Source organism: Podarcis muralis, chromosome 9 (genome assembly GCF_964188315.1).
Source record: "Podarcis muralis chromosome 9, rPodMur119.hap1.1, whole genome shotgun sequence".
Lineage (NCBI taxonomy): Eukaryota > Metazoa > Chordata > Lepidosauria > Squamata > Lacertidae > Podarcis > Podarcis muralis.
Window position 1 is genome coordinate 17,224,596 of NC_135663.1, and position 14,140 is coordinate 17,238,735.

General features: G+C 41.5%; 1 protein-coding gene across 4 annotated transcripts in view; it reads left to right on the top strand.

The window, feature by feature from the left end:
* Nucleotides 1-14,140, top strand: part of CCSER1 (coiled-coil serine rich protein 1) — a 730,500-nt gene that overhangs the window by 375,117 nt on the left and 341,243 nt on the right. For all 4 annotated transcript variants that reach the window (XM_028743550.2, XM_028743548.2, XM_077933833.1 and 1 more), the window contains one exon: nt 7,414-7,497. In XM_028743550.2, the coding sequence (XP_028599383.2) occupies nt 7,414-7,497 (84 nt within the window). The remainder of the gene's footprint in view (nt 1-7,413; nt 7,498-14,140) is intronic.

The following is a 14,140-nucleotide window of genomic DNA, read 5'->3' on the forward strand; positions in this document are numbered from 1 at the left end:
CAAAAACGAAGCTGCAAATATTGCCCATTCACTTCTGCATACCTATAATAATATGTTCACATCTTTATCTATATGAGTCCCAATTCTAATTGCAGTCAAGAACCTAGGGTGGCAGTGGAAGTGCCTCATTGCACAGGAAATTGTGAGGTACCAAACTCTTTAGTGGGACACGGGTGGTGCTGTGGGTTAAACCACAGAGCCTAGGACTTGCCGATCAGAAGGTTGGCGCTTCGAATCCCCGCGATGGGGTGAGCGCCCATTGCTCGGTCCCTGCTCCTGCCAACCTAGCAGTTCGAAAGCATGTCAAAGTGCAAGTAGATAAACAGGTACCGCTACGGCGAGAAGGTAAACGGCATTTCCATGTGCTACTCTGGTTTGCCAGAGGCGGCTTAGTCATGCTGGCCACATGACCCGGAAGCTGTACGCCGGCTCCCTTGGCCAATAAAGTGAGATGAGCGCCGCAACCCCAGAGTTGGTCACGACTGGACCTAATGGTCCGGGGTCCCTTTACCTTTACGTTTAAACTCTTTAGTATATTGGGCTGTCATTGGGCTGTCCCACTGGTGAAACCAATGAGAATTAGTGTAGTGTCCTAAATAGAAATTTGGACTGAGACCTGATCACTCATACTAACATCAGTCATGATCACTCATACTAACTTCCTTCAAAGTTGTTGATTAGATAATAATAAAAATAGGGTAACTCCATCTAGGACATAGGTTCTCAGAAGAAGGATGGGAAGGGATGAAGGGAAGGGAATGTAACAGATATGGGAACAGCTAACTCAGCACCTTCATGTGTGTTTCTTGGCAAAAATATAATTAGTATAAAGCAATAGCAAAGCAATATGTAGAGGTTTTTATGCACAACATTAAAGCCAACATTTCTGGGGATTTTTCTAAATAGTATTGTGTTTTTGCTTTGATTTTTGTCGTTCTAACACGATGCAAGTCTTCATTTGAGCAATAGCTTCGGAATCCGACATATGTTTAGATTTCAGAAGCTGCTACAGTCATAATGCATTGCCCTTGTGTATAGAGATGTGTTGGTTTTATAGCAATTTAAGTGGAAGCTTATTCTTTTTAGTGTGTTTGATAGAATAGTTTTACCACTTCGCATTACCATACATATGAAGGACCCTGGGAACATTTCCAAACAATATTTGTGTCGACATTTTTGAATTTTAAAATATAGACGTGCAATGTTCCCAGTCTTCCGGTTCCTATAATATGAAGGCAGGTTTTATTATTCCATGGCAATGCATAGAATGTGTAGAAGTTGTACAGCCATTTGTGCCATATAACCACTGACTATCACATATGAGCTAAGAACACAGTAATTAGATTAAGTATAAGATTGATGTTTGATGGCAAAAAAGTGCTGCTGTTTTTGAAGTCTCCTTTGTGCTGGGCAAATTATATCTCATTTCAGGCAGTGGTACTGTTAGCATTGGACTTCTGAGCAGAGGACTAAAGTACTTCTGCCCCGGATCTTGGAGGGCTAGGCTAGATAAGGGGCCCCACCAGGGATTGACTATTTTTTGTTTCGTTTGGGTTTATTAACTTTATTCTAACAAGACTCTGCCCTGGGCCTCAGACAAGCTCTGGATGTGGCTGCCCACCTAGGTGAAACACCTAGGTACTAACTCTGTCCCTGTGCGTACTCTTGCAATACTTTTATAGGGCCTAATAATGCCATCCGTAATAGTATCAGGGCTTCATTCACCTTCTCATCTTCCAGTGTGATTTATGTCATCATCAGCCCATCAGTGCCCATCTTCATGTTACATGGAGACCAGCCAGTCTTCACACAAAAGGATGAATGGACATAGATCTGACATTGGAAATGACAGTATCCATAACCAGTGAGAGAACATTTCAATCTCCCTGGACACACTCTGCAACTGACATTAAAGTGGCCATTGTGGAACAGAGGAACTTCAAAGGAAGAATACAGCATGAAACAGCTGTGATACAGTTCATCAAGAAGTTCATTGAGGTTCTACCTCCTGTATATGTTGCTGTTCCCTCTCTCTCCCACATGTTACATGTTGGAATCCTTATGATGGGAACAGAACACTCTGACACAGAAAAATAGCATGCTAAGAAGATTAAGGAGCATTCAAACCTGATGTTTCCTAACACCTAGAGTGGTACAGTCCAGAAAGGTTTTAGCACTGTATCCAGCTGTATGTACTATAAACTACAAAGAGTCTTGTGGCACCTTAAAGACTAACACGTTGATAATGGCATAAGATTTTCTGAACTAAGCCCACTTCATTGGATGCCCGTAATTAAATCTTCATAGGCAGTTGTATAAAGGAGAAATTTGTAAGGTTGGAGCTGAATGGCTAGGAGATGCAAAAAACGTAGACAAAAAAACTGGCTTCCCCAACTCGGGAATGTTCATGCCAAATTTGGCACCTATCAAGAGGCACCTGAGGTGCACAAACCACTTTACACAATATATTTTTGTTGTTTAGTCGTGTCCGACTCTTTGTGACCCCATGGACCAGAGCACACCAGGCACTCCTGTCTTCCACTGCCTCCCGCAGTTTGGTCTAACTCATGTTGGTAGCTTTGAGAATACTGTCCAGCCATCTCGTCCTCTGTCGTCCCCTTCTCCTTGTGCCCTCAATCTTTCCCAACATCAGGGTCTTTTCCAGGGAGTCTTATCTGTATATACACACATATTTGCCCCATTAGAGTTGGGTTTTTTGTACTTTGCAAACTTTGTAGCACCCCTGAGCTTACTGAGCCTTCTCTCTTGTTTCTCAGTAGCCCTGTTTTAGCTACATTGCTTTTGTAACTGAGCAACTGGGTTTGCTGTTAAATAAATAAATAGAATGATGTTAAACAGGGTGTAAGATGGGCATTTCTTCTAGCATCTAAAAGGAGCATCCTGGTCTAATGAGATTCATGAAGCCTGTTACTTTCTATCAATGATAGATTTGGGGATAGATTTAAATAACAGCTTTCTTCCTCAATTATTGAAGTTGGTGAGCATTTTGCAGCAATCATACTTTCAGAATTTGATATTTTCCAATTCTCATACAAAGTGACCTGATCAGTAACGTAATGATTGGAACATAGTTATCCACCAGATTTCATTCTTCTCTGAATGTTGTGATGCAGTTCTTCTCAGTTTTCTTTTTGGAAGAAGGCACATAAGAATGTATTTTGAGGGGAAATCCACATTGAAATACTTGTTGAAAATACACAGAATTCCCAGCTCTACATTTCAGGGAGATGCAGGTGAATCTTGAACTCATGAAAAGAACAGCATCTTTCCTTTCCTCAGCCTGCCATCAAATGAATTAGAAGCCAAGAGTATTTTTTTTAAAAATGGAATTGGCTAAATATTGTAATTTTCTTGGTAGCCGGGTATTAACATATGTGTTGAAGCATGCATTTCTTTCGCAATGCCAAGTTTTCATAATGCACAGTAAGAGGTAGCAGCGGTGTGAATTCAGTGCAAAAACGAAAAATAAAAAGGTTACATTTGGCATTCCGGGCTTCTAGTTTTCAGTGGAAAAGGTTTCAGCGGGATTCTTTTCCATCCAGTGAATCTGTACTATTTCTTGTTTCTTCTTCTAATAACACTTGTTTAGTAAAATCTGTTCTCAACAGCAGAGATTGCACTAAGCCAGTAAACAGTCTGCTTAACATTCTATATTTTAAGGAATATTGTTCTAAATTTACTGTTCTACTTTGGCAACAGAATTGTAGTAAATTTGTTTCCCGTAGCACCAGGTTAAGTCTGCTTATGCTACTTTGTTGATTATGGTGTAAGCACAATATGTTTGCTTGTCCCCAAGTATACAGAAGTTTTTTTAAAAAAGAGCTTAGGAAATTAAAATGATACTTCTTGGTGATGCATATATAGAGTGTGCCGTCACCAACCCCATTTCAATGTGATGTGAAACAACCATCACCACTCACAATTAGATGTAAAACATTCCAGCACACTTCTAGCTCGGCAGAATTAGACTGATGCAATAGAGCACTACTAGAAAGCTAGGTGCTATAATAAATATGTGAATTTTAAAAAGGCACATGGAAATTGTCACTGTGCCTGCCTATTCAAGCCCCTCCTGGCCCTTAGGGGGTGCAGATGGAGGGGATTCAGCCAGCATCCCCTCTCCCTCAGCTCCTGGTGCATCCTGTCATAGAATCATAGAATCATAGAGTGGAATAGACCACAAGGGCCATCGAGTCCAACCCCCTGCCAAGCAGGAAACACCATCAGAGCACTCCTGACATATGGTTGTCAAGCCTCTGCTTAAAGACCTCCAAAGAAGGAGACTCCACCACACTCCTTGCCAGCAAATTCCACTGTCGAACAGCTCTTACTGTCAGGAAGTTCTTCCATCTCCACCTCCTGCCTTGCACCCTGCACCTTCTCCCCCATCTCCAACTGCTCAGATCCCTCCCCATCCTCCAGCTCTGTCTCCTGCCTTGTGGCAGGCACAAAACCCCTTAAATCGCTGCCCCCTTCCTCTGGATCAGCCTCGGGCCCACCTACCTCTTTCGCCCACTCCTTGGAGCCCTGCCAGTCCCTTCCAGTTGGTTCGTTGCAGGAAATGTATCTGAGCTTGTTGTTCTCACTAGTCTCCATAGTAGAATCAGGGCCGGATTTAGATTTGACGAGGCCCTAAGCTCCTGAAGGTAATGGGGCCCTTTATATGTCCAGCTGTCCTTTGTCAGCAACAAATTGTCACTGTTTTTTGTGTTGGATGTATGCTATATGGTAATTTATGGACCTAATAGGTATCTAAAGCCATTTGCACATAACAAATAGGAGCCTACACAACACAAAACACTGTTGCTGTATGTAGGTTTTATTTTATTTGTTTTGTATCTTATATTTTGGAAATATACATCCAGGGTTGTTGTTTTTTCCCTTTAAATTTTCTTGTGGCCCCCAAGAGAGTGGGGCCCTAAGCTATAGCTTGTTTAGCTTATACGTAAATCCGGCACTGAGTAGAATTGCTGGTGGCCAGCAAGTCTCTCCCCCGCCCCCTGCCCTTAATATGAATCTATTTGCTTGTGTCTTTCTTTTCCCCTTCACCTTAAAAGCTTCTGTAACATATTGTGATGTATTTGACAGTAATGGTCCAGAACCAACAAGCCTTGAAATGATGACCTGTTCTTCACCTCAGGTTTCCTGGCATTTGCTACTTTTAGGCCATTCAAAGTACACGACTAGCTCTCATGCGTCACTGTTGCCTTTTAACACTGATGTTGCTGCTTTGTAGACTGTGCGTAGTATCATTTTGCTCACTGTCGACGCTCATCTCATTATGCCCTTGCTCTATTGCTTTCCTGTTGATGGCATTTCATTGGTGAAATAAGTGCTTCTTAAAGTAATTGCATTCCTTGACAATGATTTTCTTGGCTGATATCCAGCTGTCATAGAGTAGACCCATGGAAGTAGAGAGAGAGAGAGAGAATGCAATCTGAATTTCAAAGGTTTCCATCAGAAGGATGTTTTTTTATGAGAAAGGTCACTTAAACATGTGATGTCACTTGCATTAGGTTCACCGTACCACATACTATTGCTGCTCTTAATAGATCTCTCTTGGAAAAACATTATTCCTCTGATTTTCTAGGTTGAATAGTTGATATCAGTACACAGTCCCATGATGCGATCTGAAGGCACACAAGACCTCACTTTGCTGAAGCTAAACTTGCCTTGGTCTGGTCAGTTGGGAGCCACGAGCATGTCACCTTTGGTTCCATTATGGCAGTGTTCCCCAACCTTGGGCCTCCAGCTGTTTTTGGACTACAATTCCCATAATCCTTGACCACTGGTCTTGCTAGCGAGGGATGATGGGAGTTGTAGTCCAAAAACAGCTGGAGGCCCAAGGTTGGGGAACACTGCATTATGGTAGAAAGGTGGAATATAGATATACGGAAATAAATAAAACAATGCACTTGTTAGTAGTAAACCATTGTAGTATTCTGATGGCATAGCTTCACTACAGACTTATATAGCTTTGATACCAGTTTAACTGTGATGACTTTTCCCGCCCCCTAATAATTATGGAAAATGTATTTCATTTCATTACATTTATTGAGGAAGGGCCATTGCTCAGTAGAACATGTGTTTTATATGCAGAAGGACCCATCAGTATCTCCAGGTAGGGCTGGAAGGGTCCCTTCCCAGAAATTATGGAGTTCTGCTGTCAGAGTAGACAATATTGATCTAGATCAGTGTTTCCCAAACTTGGGTATCCAGCCGTTTTTGGACTACCAACTCCCATCATCCCTAGCTAGCAGGCTCAGTGGTCAGGGATTATGGGAATTGTAGTCCAAAAAACAGCTGGATACCCAAGTTTGTGAAACACTGATCTAATTGGTCAGTGACCTGACTCATTTAAAGCAGCTATGGTTTATAACTCACTTTTCATTTCCAAGGGAAGGCCAAAGCCGCTAAGCACCAGAAAACAACAAAATTAACACAAAATAGGGCATGTGTCAAAATATAAAACAAGTGCAATTTGTTGGTGGTGTGGTGTATTCTTAGCAATATCCAGTCCCATACCATACCCCTATAGAAGAGAGGGAGACAACAGAATATATAGCATACTGGTTTTGAGATGGGATAATGTTGGGGCTATATGTCCAATGAAATAAATCAATGGAACAGCAGTTTCCCGATGTTTCCTGGGAAGAGGAAATGATTGTCGGGCCAGTTTAGGTCTGTAGTGCAGATATGCCCTGATAGTTGAGAACCTTGCTTTCATTTCTAGCCTTTGCACTTTCATGGACACCTTCTTTCAGTTTAATTTCATGCCTTTTGCCCAACCTGGCCCATGACCTGTGTTGTTTGAATCTCATTTAGAAGAAAACTAAATCAGCCACTGGCCACAACATTTGACTTGCTAGCAATATTGTTGCCTGTCATGCTGGTTTATTTCCTTTCATGGAAGGGTTGCTTCCTTCCTGTTTGTCGAATGCCTACATGTGCATCTTCCTGCTTTTTCCATCTGCAGTCTGATTTTTTTTTTTTAATAAAGGAATTCCAATAATGCATCCGAAGTGAAACTTCTGTAGTGTTGTTTTGTGTGAACAGAACTATGAAATTTTATGGCCATCTGTTCCTTCACTAAAATAAAGAGACGCCTGACAGGAGCTTCAATAAAGGGCTTAAAAGAATCAGACACTAACAAAACGGGCTTAACACACAGGGAGCTGTTCACATTTCTGTGCATATAATATCTTTGGATGCATTAGGTTGTTTACCCTGCAAACTTAGACTATGTTATTAAAAATATTGCACATGATAGAGGGGCATTGACTTTCATTACTTGGATGTAATTATCTTGCACTGTGTGAAGCTGCCTTTTCTTGTCAGGAGCAAAGGAAAAGCACAAAGTCTATTATAACATCTCTTTTGATGTTTTTATAGGATATAATGAAAGATGAATGTTCGGCGCTGAAGCTTCAACTGAAGGAGAGAGATGAACTCATTTCCCAACTGCGCGAAGAGCTGGTAAGTGAGAGGCAAGGCGTGTTTTCTTTTGGAACTCGCTCGTAACTGACAAGGTCACTCGCGGGGACCAAGTAAATAAATAAATAAAGTTGGTGGTGCCTCTTACAAAGCAGATAGCTTGGAGCCCGCTTAATCATTCACTTCTGATTCATGCAGGTTTTATGACCCTAAATATCTGGGGACTTGCCAGCCTTTGAAAGGGCTACTTACTACCTGGACACATAAATAGTGGTTGCCTGTTTTAAAAGATTCTGTTGACAGTTGTCTTGCTGTATCAAGATGCATTAATCAATGGTGAGAAGAAGACTGCAACTCTCTGCGGCTCCTGTATGGCAACAGTTCTGATGCGGCTGTGCATGCGCATCTAGTGGTGAAATATCAGTGGTGCTTCATGGTGACAAAGTTGTCCAGCAAAACGTATAAGCATGCTTTTATTTTCCCTATTTCCACACATTATTATCTTTCTTTGGGCTTGGATTCAGACTTTGTCGTGCTTAGAGCATACTCAGTGATATCAGTGGCACTGGAATTAGTCATGATTCCATTGATTTCAATAGGTCAGCGCTAAATCTGGATCTGTTGTATCATAAGCAGTACATTTTAAAATGAATATAAATTGACTTCGGTTAGGGTTACCACACTGGACAAATGTGGAGGGTCCTGGGCACTGGCTGCTTTTCACATCAGGGCAATTCCCCACTAAGCACCCATGAGCTTGCATGGTATTGCATGAGCTTCCAGGGCTCACGGCCAACTCTCAGTGCCTAAGGGCAATGGTAGGCAAGCTCCTACTGTTAGTGCCAACTCTTGGGGTTCCTTTTCTTTTTGTCTCAGCAGAGTTCCTCAGAAAGTCTTCCTTCATCTTTGCAGCAGCAGCAGCAGTCCAGCCCTCTCTTGGTGAATTCCCTTGACAGGAATAAACACCTCACCCATTCACTCTTAAAGTCTTCATTATTTACAAGCTGCATTACACTACTGGTCTACATATAGAATAAGAAACAGAACTATATACAGATTTCTGCTCTCTTCAGCCATCCAGCCAGAGAGACAGGCTTTCAAACTTTTACATATTATTTCAGCCACTCTGACCATCATTCACACACACACACACACACACAGAGAGAGAGAGAGAGAGAGAGAGAGAGAGAGAGAGAGAGAGAGAGAGAGATGGTCTCGCCCTGCCACATGCCCCAACTGTTCAAGGCCATGCTTCAAGGCTTGTTACAAGTTTGACAATACACCTACCACCAATACACTTTTGTCAATACACCAACACCTACCGCCATGGTTGGTTACCACATTGTGGAGATCAGTGAGTTTCTCTTAACAGGCAAGCTCATCAGGCATGGACCAATTAATTTATTCCCATTTGTGCTCTCTGAGTAGCTGGTGGACTCCTTAGGCTAGTGTGTGATGTGGTGTGAGGGTCTGCAGCTACAGGGGGAGTAAACAGCAAAATATATTACTACCAGACGTGTGGCTTTCACAGAGGATCCAGTTTTTGAGTGTTACCTCTAATTTGTGGCCATACATAAACGTAGCTGGCTATTTGGTTTCATCCTACATCTACAAAATATACATATACAGGATCTTTCTATATATTGTTTTAATACAGAGGTGTGTGTGTGCACTCCCGTAAACAATTTTCTATGCAAATTAATTCGGACTTCATATTATGCGCACACACAGAAAAAGTTATTTGCAAGGATGAAAAGAGACTTCCCTCTACAATAAATACTGGTTATCTGTGTTCTGTTTTCAAATGTGGATACATTAAGGAATGATATATGGTGTAATTAGTATATAAAATTAAATGACAAAATGGAATACGGAGAGCATCCAGCTTTTGTGCATTGGTGGAGCGGCGATACAACATCAGTCTTGTCTGAGGCATATATTACAAAGTGGCTGGCGATGTTTGTCACTGCAGAATTATACTCTGTTGTTACAGTGAGCTTCGGCTTCCTTGGCATTGGTATCTGCTCATTGGGTAGAGAATCTGTTGTTTGTCACAGGCATGAGAGCACGGTGCCAGAGTTTCATATTAGGCAAAAGCCACATGGCTAAGGCCTGAAGGCGAATGAGTTCACCACTTTGCTGATGCTAAGCAGGTTTGAGTCTGGTCAGTGCCTGGATGCTGACTGCCTGGGAGCCATATGTATGCACTGGACTGATTGATTGTGCCCCCCCCCAAAAAAGATGTGACCCAGAGTGACTTATAAAGTGAAACAAAAATTATAACTAAGTAGGTTTTGATACCTTAGGAAAGCTTTTTTCAACCATGGGTCCCCAGATGTTGTTGGACTACAACTCCCATCATCCCTTACCACTGGCCCTGCTAGCTAGGGATGATGGGAGTTGCAGCCCTGCAACACATGGGTACCCAAGGTTGAGGAAGGCAGCCTTAGGATCCATGAAGGATGAAAGGTGGGATAGAAATGTAAGAAATTGTTTATAAAATCTGGGGGGGGGGGGGGGAATCATTGCTTGTTATTGAAAAGTTGCTTTTCATCCATAAGCCTCCCTAAGCAGGATATAGCAAAACATGAGAGGATGACAACGTATTTAATGAATATCATGTTAAAGTAAAGGGGAAATGATGCAGAACATATCAGATGCTACAAAGCATTTGTTTGTTTAATTGCTGTATTTATTATTTTATCTGTTTTTATATAAGAAGCTTTGAGAGGTGTATAAATAAAGAAAAGTCAGATTTAAATATATAAAGGAATAAACACTCTCACACCGTGTGTTTGTGTGTGTGCGCGCATTAACCAGCTGGCATAGAGAAAATGAGTTCTAAAAAATAGAAGCCATCACTAAGAAGGCATTCTTATTATCTGATGTCAGTTTAGCCTCCTAACTTAGTAGAACCTGACAGTATGTGTTCAATCAGGGGAAAGAGGAAGATGTCAAGTGCAGAGCACTTACGGCTTTAAGGTCAGAATGGGCACCCTGAACCTGAAAAAATGCTGAAAGTCATTGGTGTATTGACCTGAAAGTCAAGAGGTAGTTGCAATGTATTTCTTCTAAGCAATGCCAGTAAACAAACAGACCTATGTTTTCTGGACCAGATAAAGCTCAATAAAAGATTCTTCTATATGAGTGGCAAAAGAAAACAATGCTACTCAGTGGCCTTGCAATAAAATTCAACATTTCATGTGTTGATACTTGTTAGTGTGATAGAGGGAGGCTGATGGGGACTGTTGAACTCTGTGGCTCATAGAATCAACACACCTTACTGAAATACCGAAACAAATACGGATTCCATGCAGAAAAGTGTTTCATTTGGACTATTCCTTAATGCTGTGGTTCCTGTACTGATTTTTCATCGTAGTCACAAACATTGTGGCATTTGTGGTTTCCTTTATTCCACATCAGATTCTTTGTTTGTCCAGCGAGTTCAGTATTGTCAGTTTTGCCTGCCAGTGACTCTCCAGTATCTCAGGCACAGAAAAGGCTTTCCCATCAACCTCTTACCAGATCCTTCAAATAAAAGATACCAGAGATTGAAACTGGAACTTAAGGGTGCCTCTCAATGTGCATGGTTGAATTAGCCCCCCCCCCCCCCCGGATCCTTTGGAGCAATAGAGGTGCCACAGGCAATGGCAAGTGACCCATTAGACTACATGCTGCTCCAGCTGCGCTTCTAAAACAGATTCCACTCCTAAATTACCCCCTAGATTCCTTGAAAAAGGAGCTGGCTTTGCATCACAAAATAAAATTATGGGAGGAAATGTATGCTGCAGCCAATTAGATTCTGAACATTTAATAGATTCTACAGGAACCACCGTAGCAGCTGGGGATATATTGTGGGTGTCACTGTCTTAGAAAATAATGTTGAGAAGTTGCACATTGCAAGGGCTATTAGAGAATAGGCATCACTAGACCTACACCCCTGTAGGGGACCTATGCTCATTCTCCAGAGACATTTGATCCTGCCCTTCATCCTCTTTGCTGTAGCTGCCTCTGCTCACCTGCAGTCTCTGGGCATGCAGTCAGTAGAGTGAGATACTGCAGCACTGCTACCTGCAGCACTGTCTACAGTCCCTCCATGTGGTTTGGGTCCAGGGAGGGAGGAGAAACAAGTAGGCAGGGGTAACTTGGAGAGGAAGAGGGAGGACACAACTGGAGGAACCTCCAAAACATGGAGCCAGCCCTGATTGCTACGGCAGTATATTGGCTGAGAAGTAAAAAGCCACCAGGTGTTGCTGGAATCAAGCTGGATACACTCCATCTCCTTTTGCAGAACATGAAAACCAGGTCCCTCACACTGACAGGAGGAGGTAAATGAGATCTTTCTGCCTGAAACCTGGTCTATAGAGAATATGCATCCACTGCAGCTGCTTCTTATGAGAAGCTTAATAAGTCAAGACAAGCTGTTGGAACATATGCAGTAGGCTGGGAGGTCCTAGGATTAATCTTAGGTGATTAAAAAGATGGCAGGCATTAACATCTTTTAACTTGGCAATTTATCAGAGATCATGGGTATTAAAAATATTGGATAAGTTTCTCTTGAGAGTATATACGATAATCTCAGGCTTACCGTTCCCCCAACCTTACAGTATGCTGAGGGTAAAATTTTAGTTTAAAACAGTTGGTCAATTGGCCTTTGTACTACTGGCATTTTGAGCTATTTAGTATTGGAGTTGCACATGGCTGAGTGTCATAAAATTCAACATATACTATGCTGGACGATTAACATGGACTTTTCCAAACCAATCAGGTCTTTGTGTGTGATATTTGGGACCAAATTCTCACTGGTGCTAGCAAATCTAGTTTACACTAACTGTACCTCTACTTCTCTGTAGCTTTATTAGTTTTAATATTTGTTAGAACTGAAGATTGTAAAAACATGGAAAATATGTAGGTACATGTGCTTTGAAGCAAGGTAGATAGAAACAGAAAAGTAGTTTTAATTCACCTCCAAATACATCTTACAATTGAATTAAATTTCACGCCCTTGAAACTTTAATGGCATGATAATCTCTGTTTGATAAGAGTAACTGTTGTACGCAAGAAAATCATATTGTGCATTCATCTTTTTGATAATTCCTTACTTGTTCTGCATTCTATTATAATTTTTGATCTTATTTCACGTTGGCTATTTTATGATCGGATATTAGAGGTCCATGGATGATTTACATAAGAAGAGACAGCTGTAAGTACTTTCAAATCTTCTTTCTTCCTCATATTTAGGAAACATCTGAGCAGAAAAGAAATAGATTAGGTGTACTTAAACATTATTAAAGTGTCAGATTCCTTTCCTTCTTTTTACAGGGAGAATTAATTGCACGTATTCCAGAAAAAGGCTTATCTCAGCAGTAATTACTCTTCAAGTCAACTCAGCAAGGCAGCTGTAGAGTGTGAAAATGACAGTATCCAATGATACACAATGTGGATTAGCCTCCCAATATCTCGCACTCTCTGAAGCCTTGATGAAAAGCTGTCAGCAAGATAGAATCTTTAATATTCCCTTGCACTTGTGGAGGTGATTCTGCATATTACTTTAAGTCTCTATCACAAAGTGGCGTCATTTTGCACCACTCGGTGCCGGATGCAGATAAATGATTGTTGTGGCACTGCTGCAGGAAGAGGTTTCTGGTCTGATGCTGATTCCCTCAGACATGATTTGCATGGGAATAATATGGCAGGAGTTGAATGTGTCGGCAATAAAACTCTGTCCTTAAGTGTCTCCATCTAGAGATCTTACAATGTGACTTAAAACCCCTTTAATAATAATGCACCACATATGCTTGTCTTATGTTAAGGTGTCACCGGTAGACGGCTAGCTTCAGGAGATATGCACGATTTTACTGACAGGTCTCCTTGCAGATTTAGATAAATATGACCTGGCTTTACTTTGAAAGTGCCTTCATCTTTCTGTCACACTGAGGAAATGGTAAGCGAGCTGCGTGCAGATGAATGGGGTGAAGAGGCATGACATGTCTCTCTTTATTTCCTGATAGTTCAAACCCTAGTATTAGATTCTGTTCGGAAATTGCTCACTGTATTACTTTTTCACGCTAGAACAAATAAATAATTTATGGCTTCCTTTTTATCCCACCCTTCTTTCTTTGTACCCCCTCATTTTACCCTCTTATTTTACCCAACCTTTTGAGGTTGTTTAGGGTGAAAGAGAGTGAGTCGCTCAAGATCGCCCACTGAGCTTAGTGGCTGAATGGGGATCTGAACCCGGTCCTCTGAAGTCCTAGTACCCCAGTACACCATTCTGGTGTTTCAGTTTTCTTCTTCTTCTTCCTCACTACTACTTTACAATCTGCATTAACCCAGTTTTATATATGAGAAAGTGAAGCTGTGATCTAATGACTTGCCCATGGCTATTCATTCTGCCCATGGGTCGGATCTCAGCCACATTCTCTTGTGTCTGAGGAGTTCTTCATCCTGGCATGTTGGCACCACATACTGTAGGAGTTGGAAGTAAGAAGGGTACAGAGAGATAGTGGTGGTTTTCAGGATTAGTGTGAATGCATCCCTGTTTGCTTCAAATGAAGTTTAATCTACCGTTCTCCAAGTTTAAGAGTACAAAAACCTATGTGACACTGATTATAATAATAATAATGCTGATTGCTTCCCATTAACACTAACGTGTCTGCATCCAAGCTTTTGTGCACTTCCATTA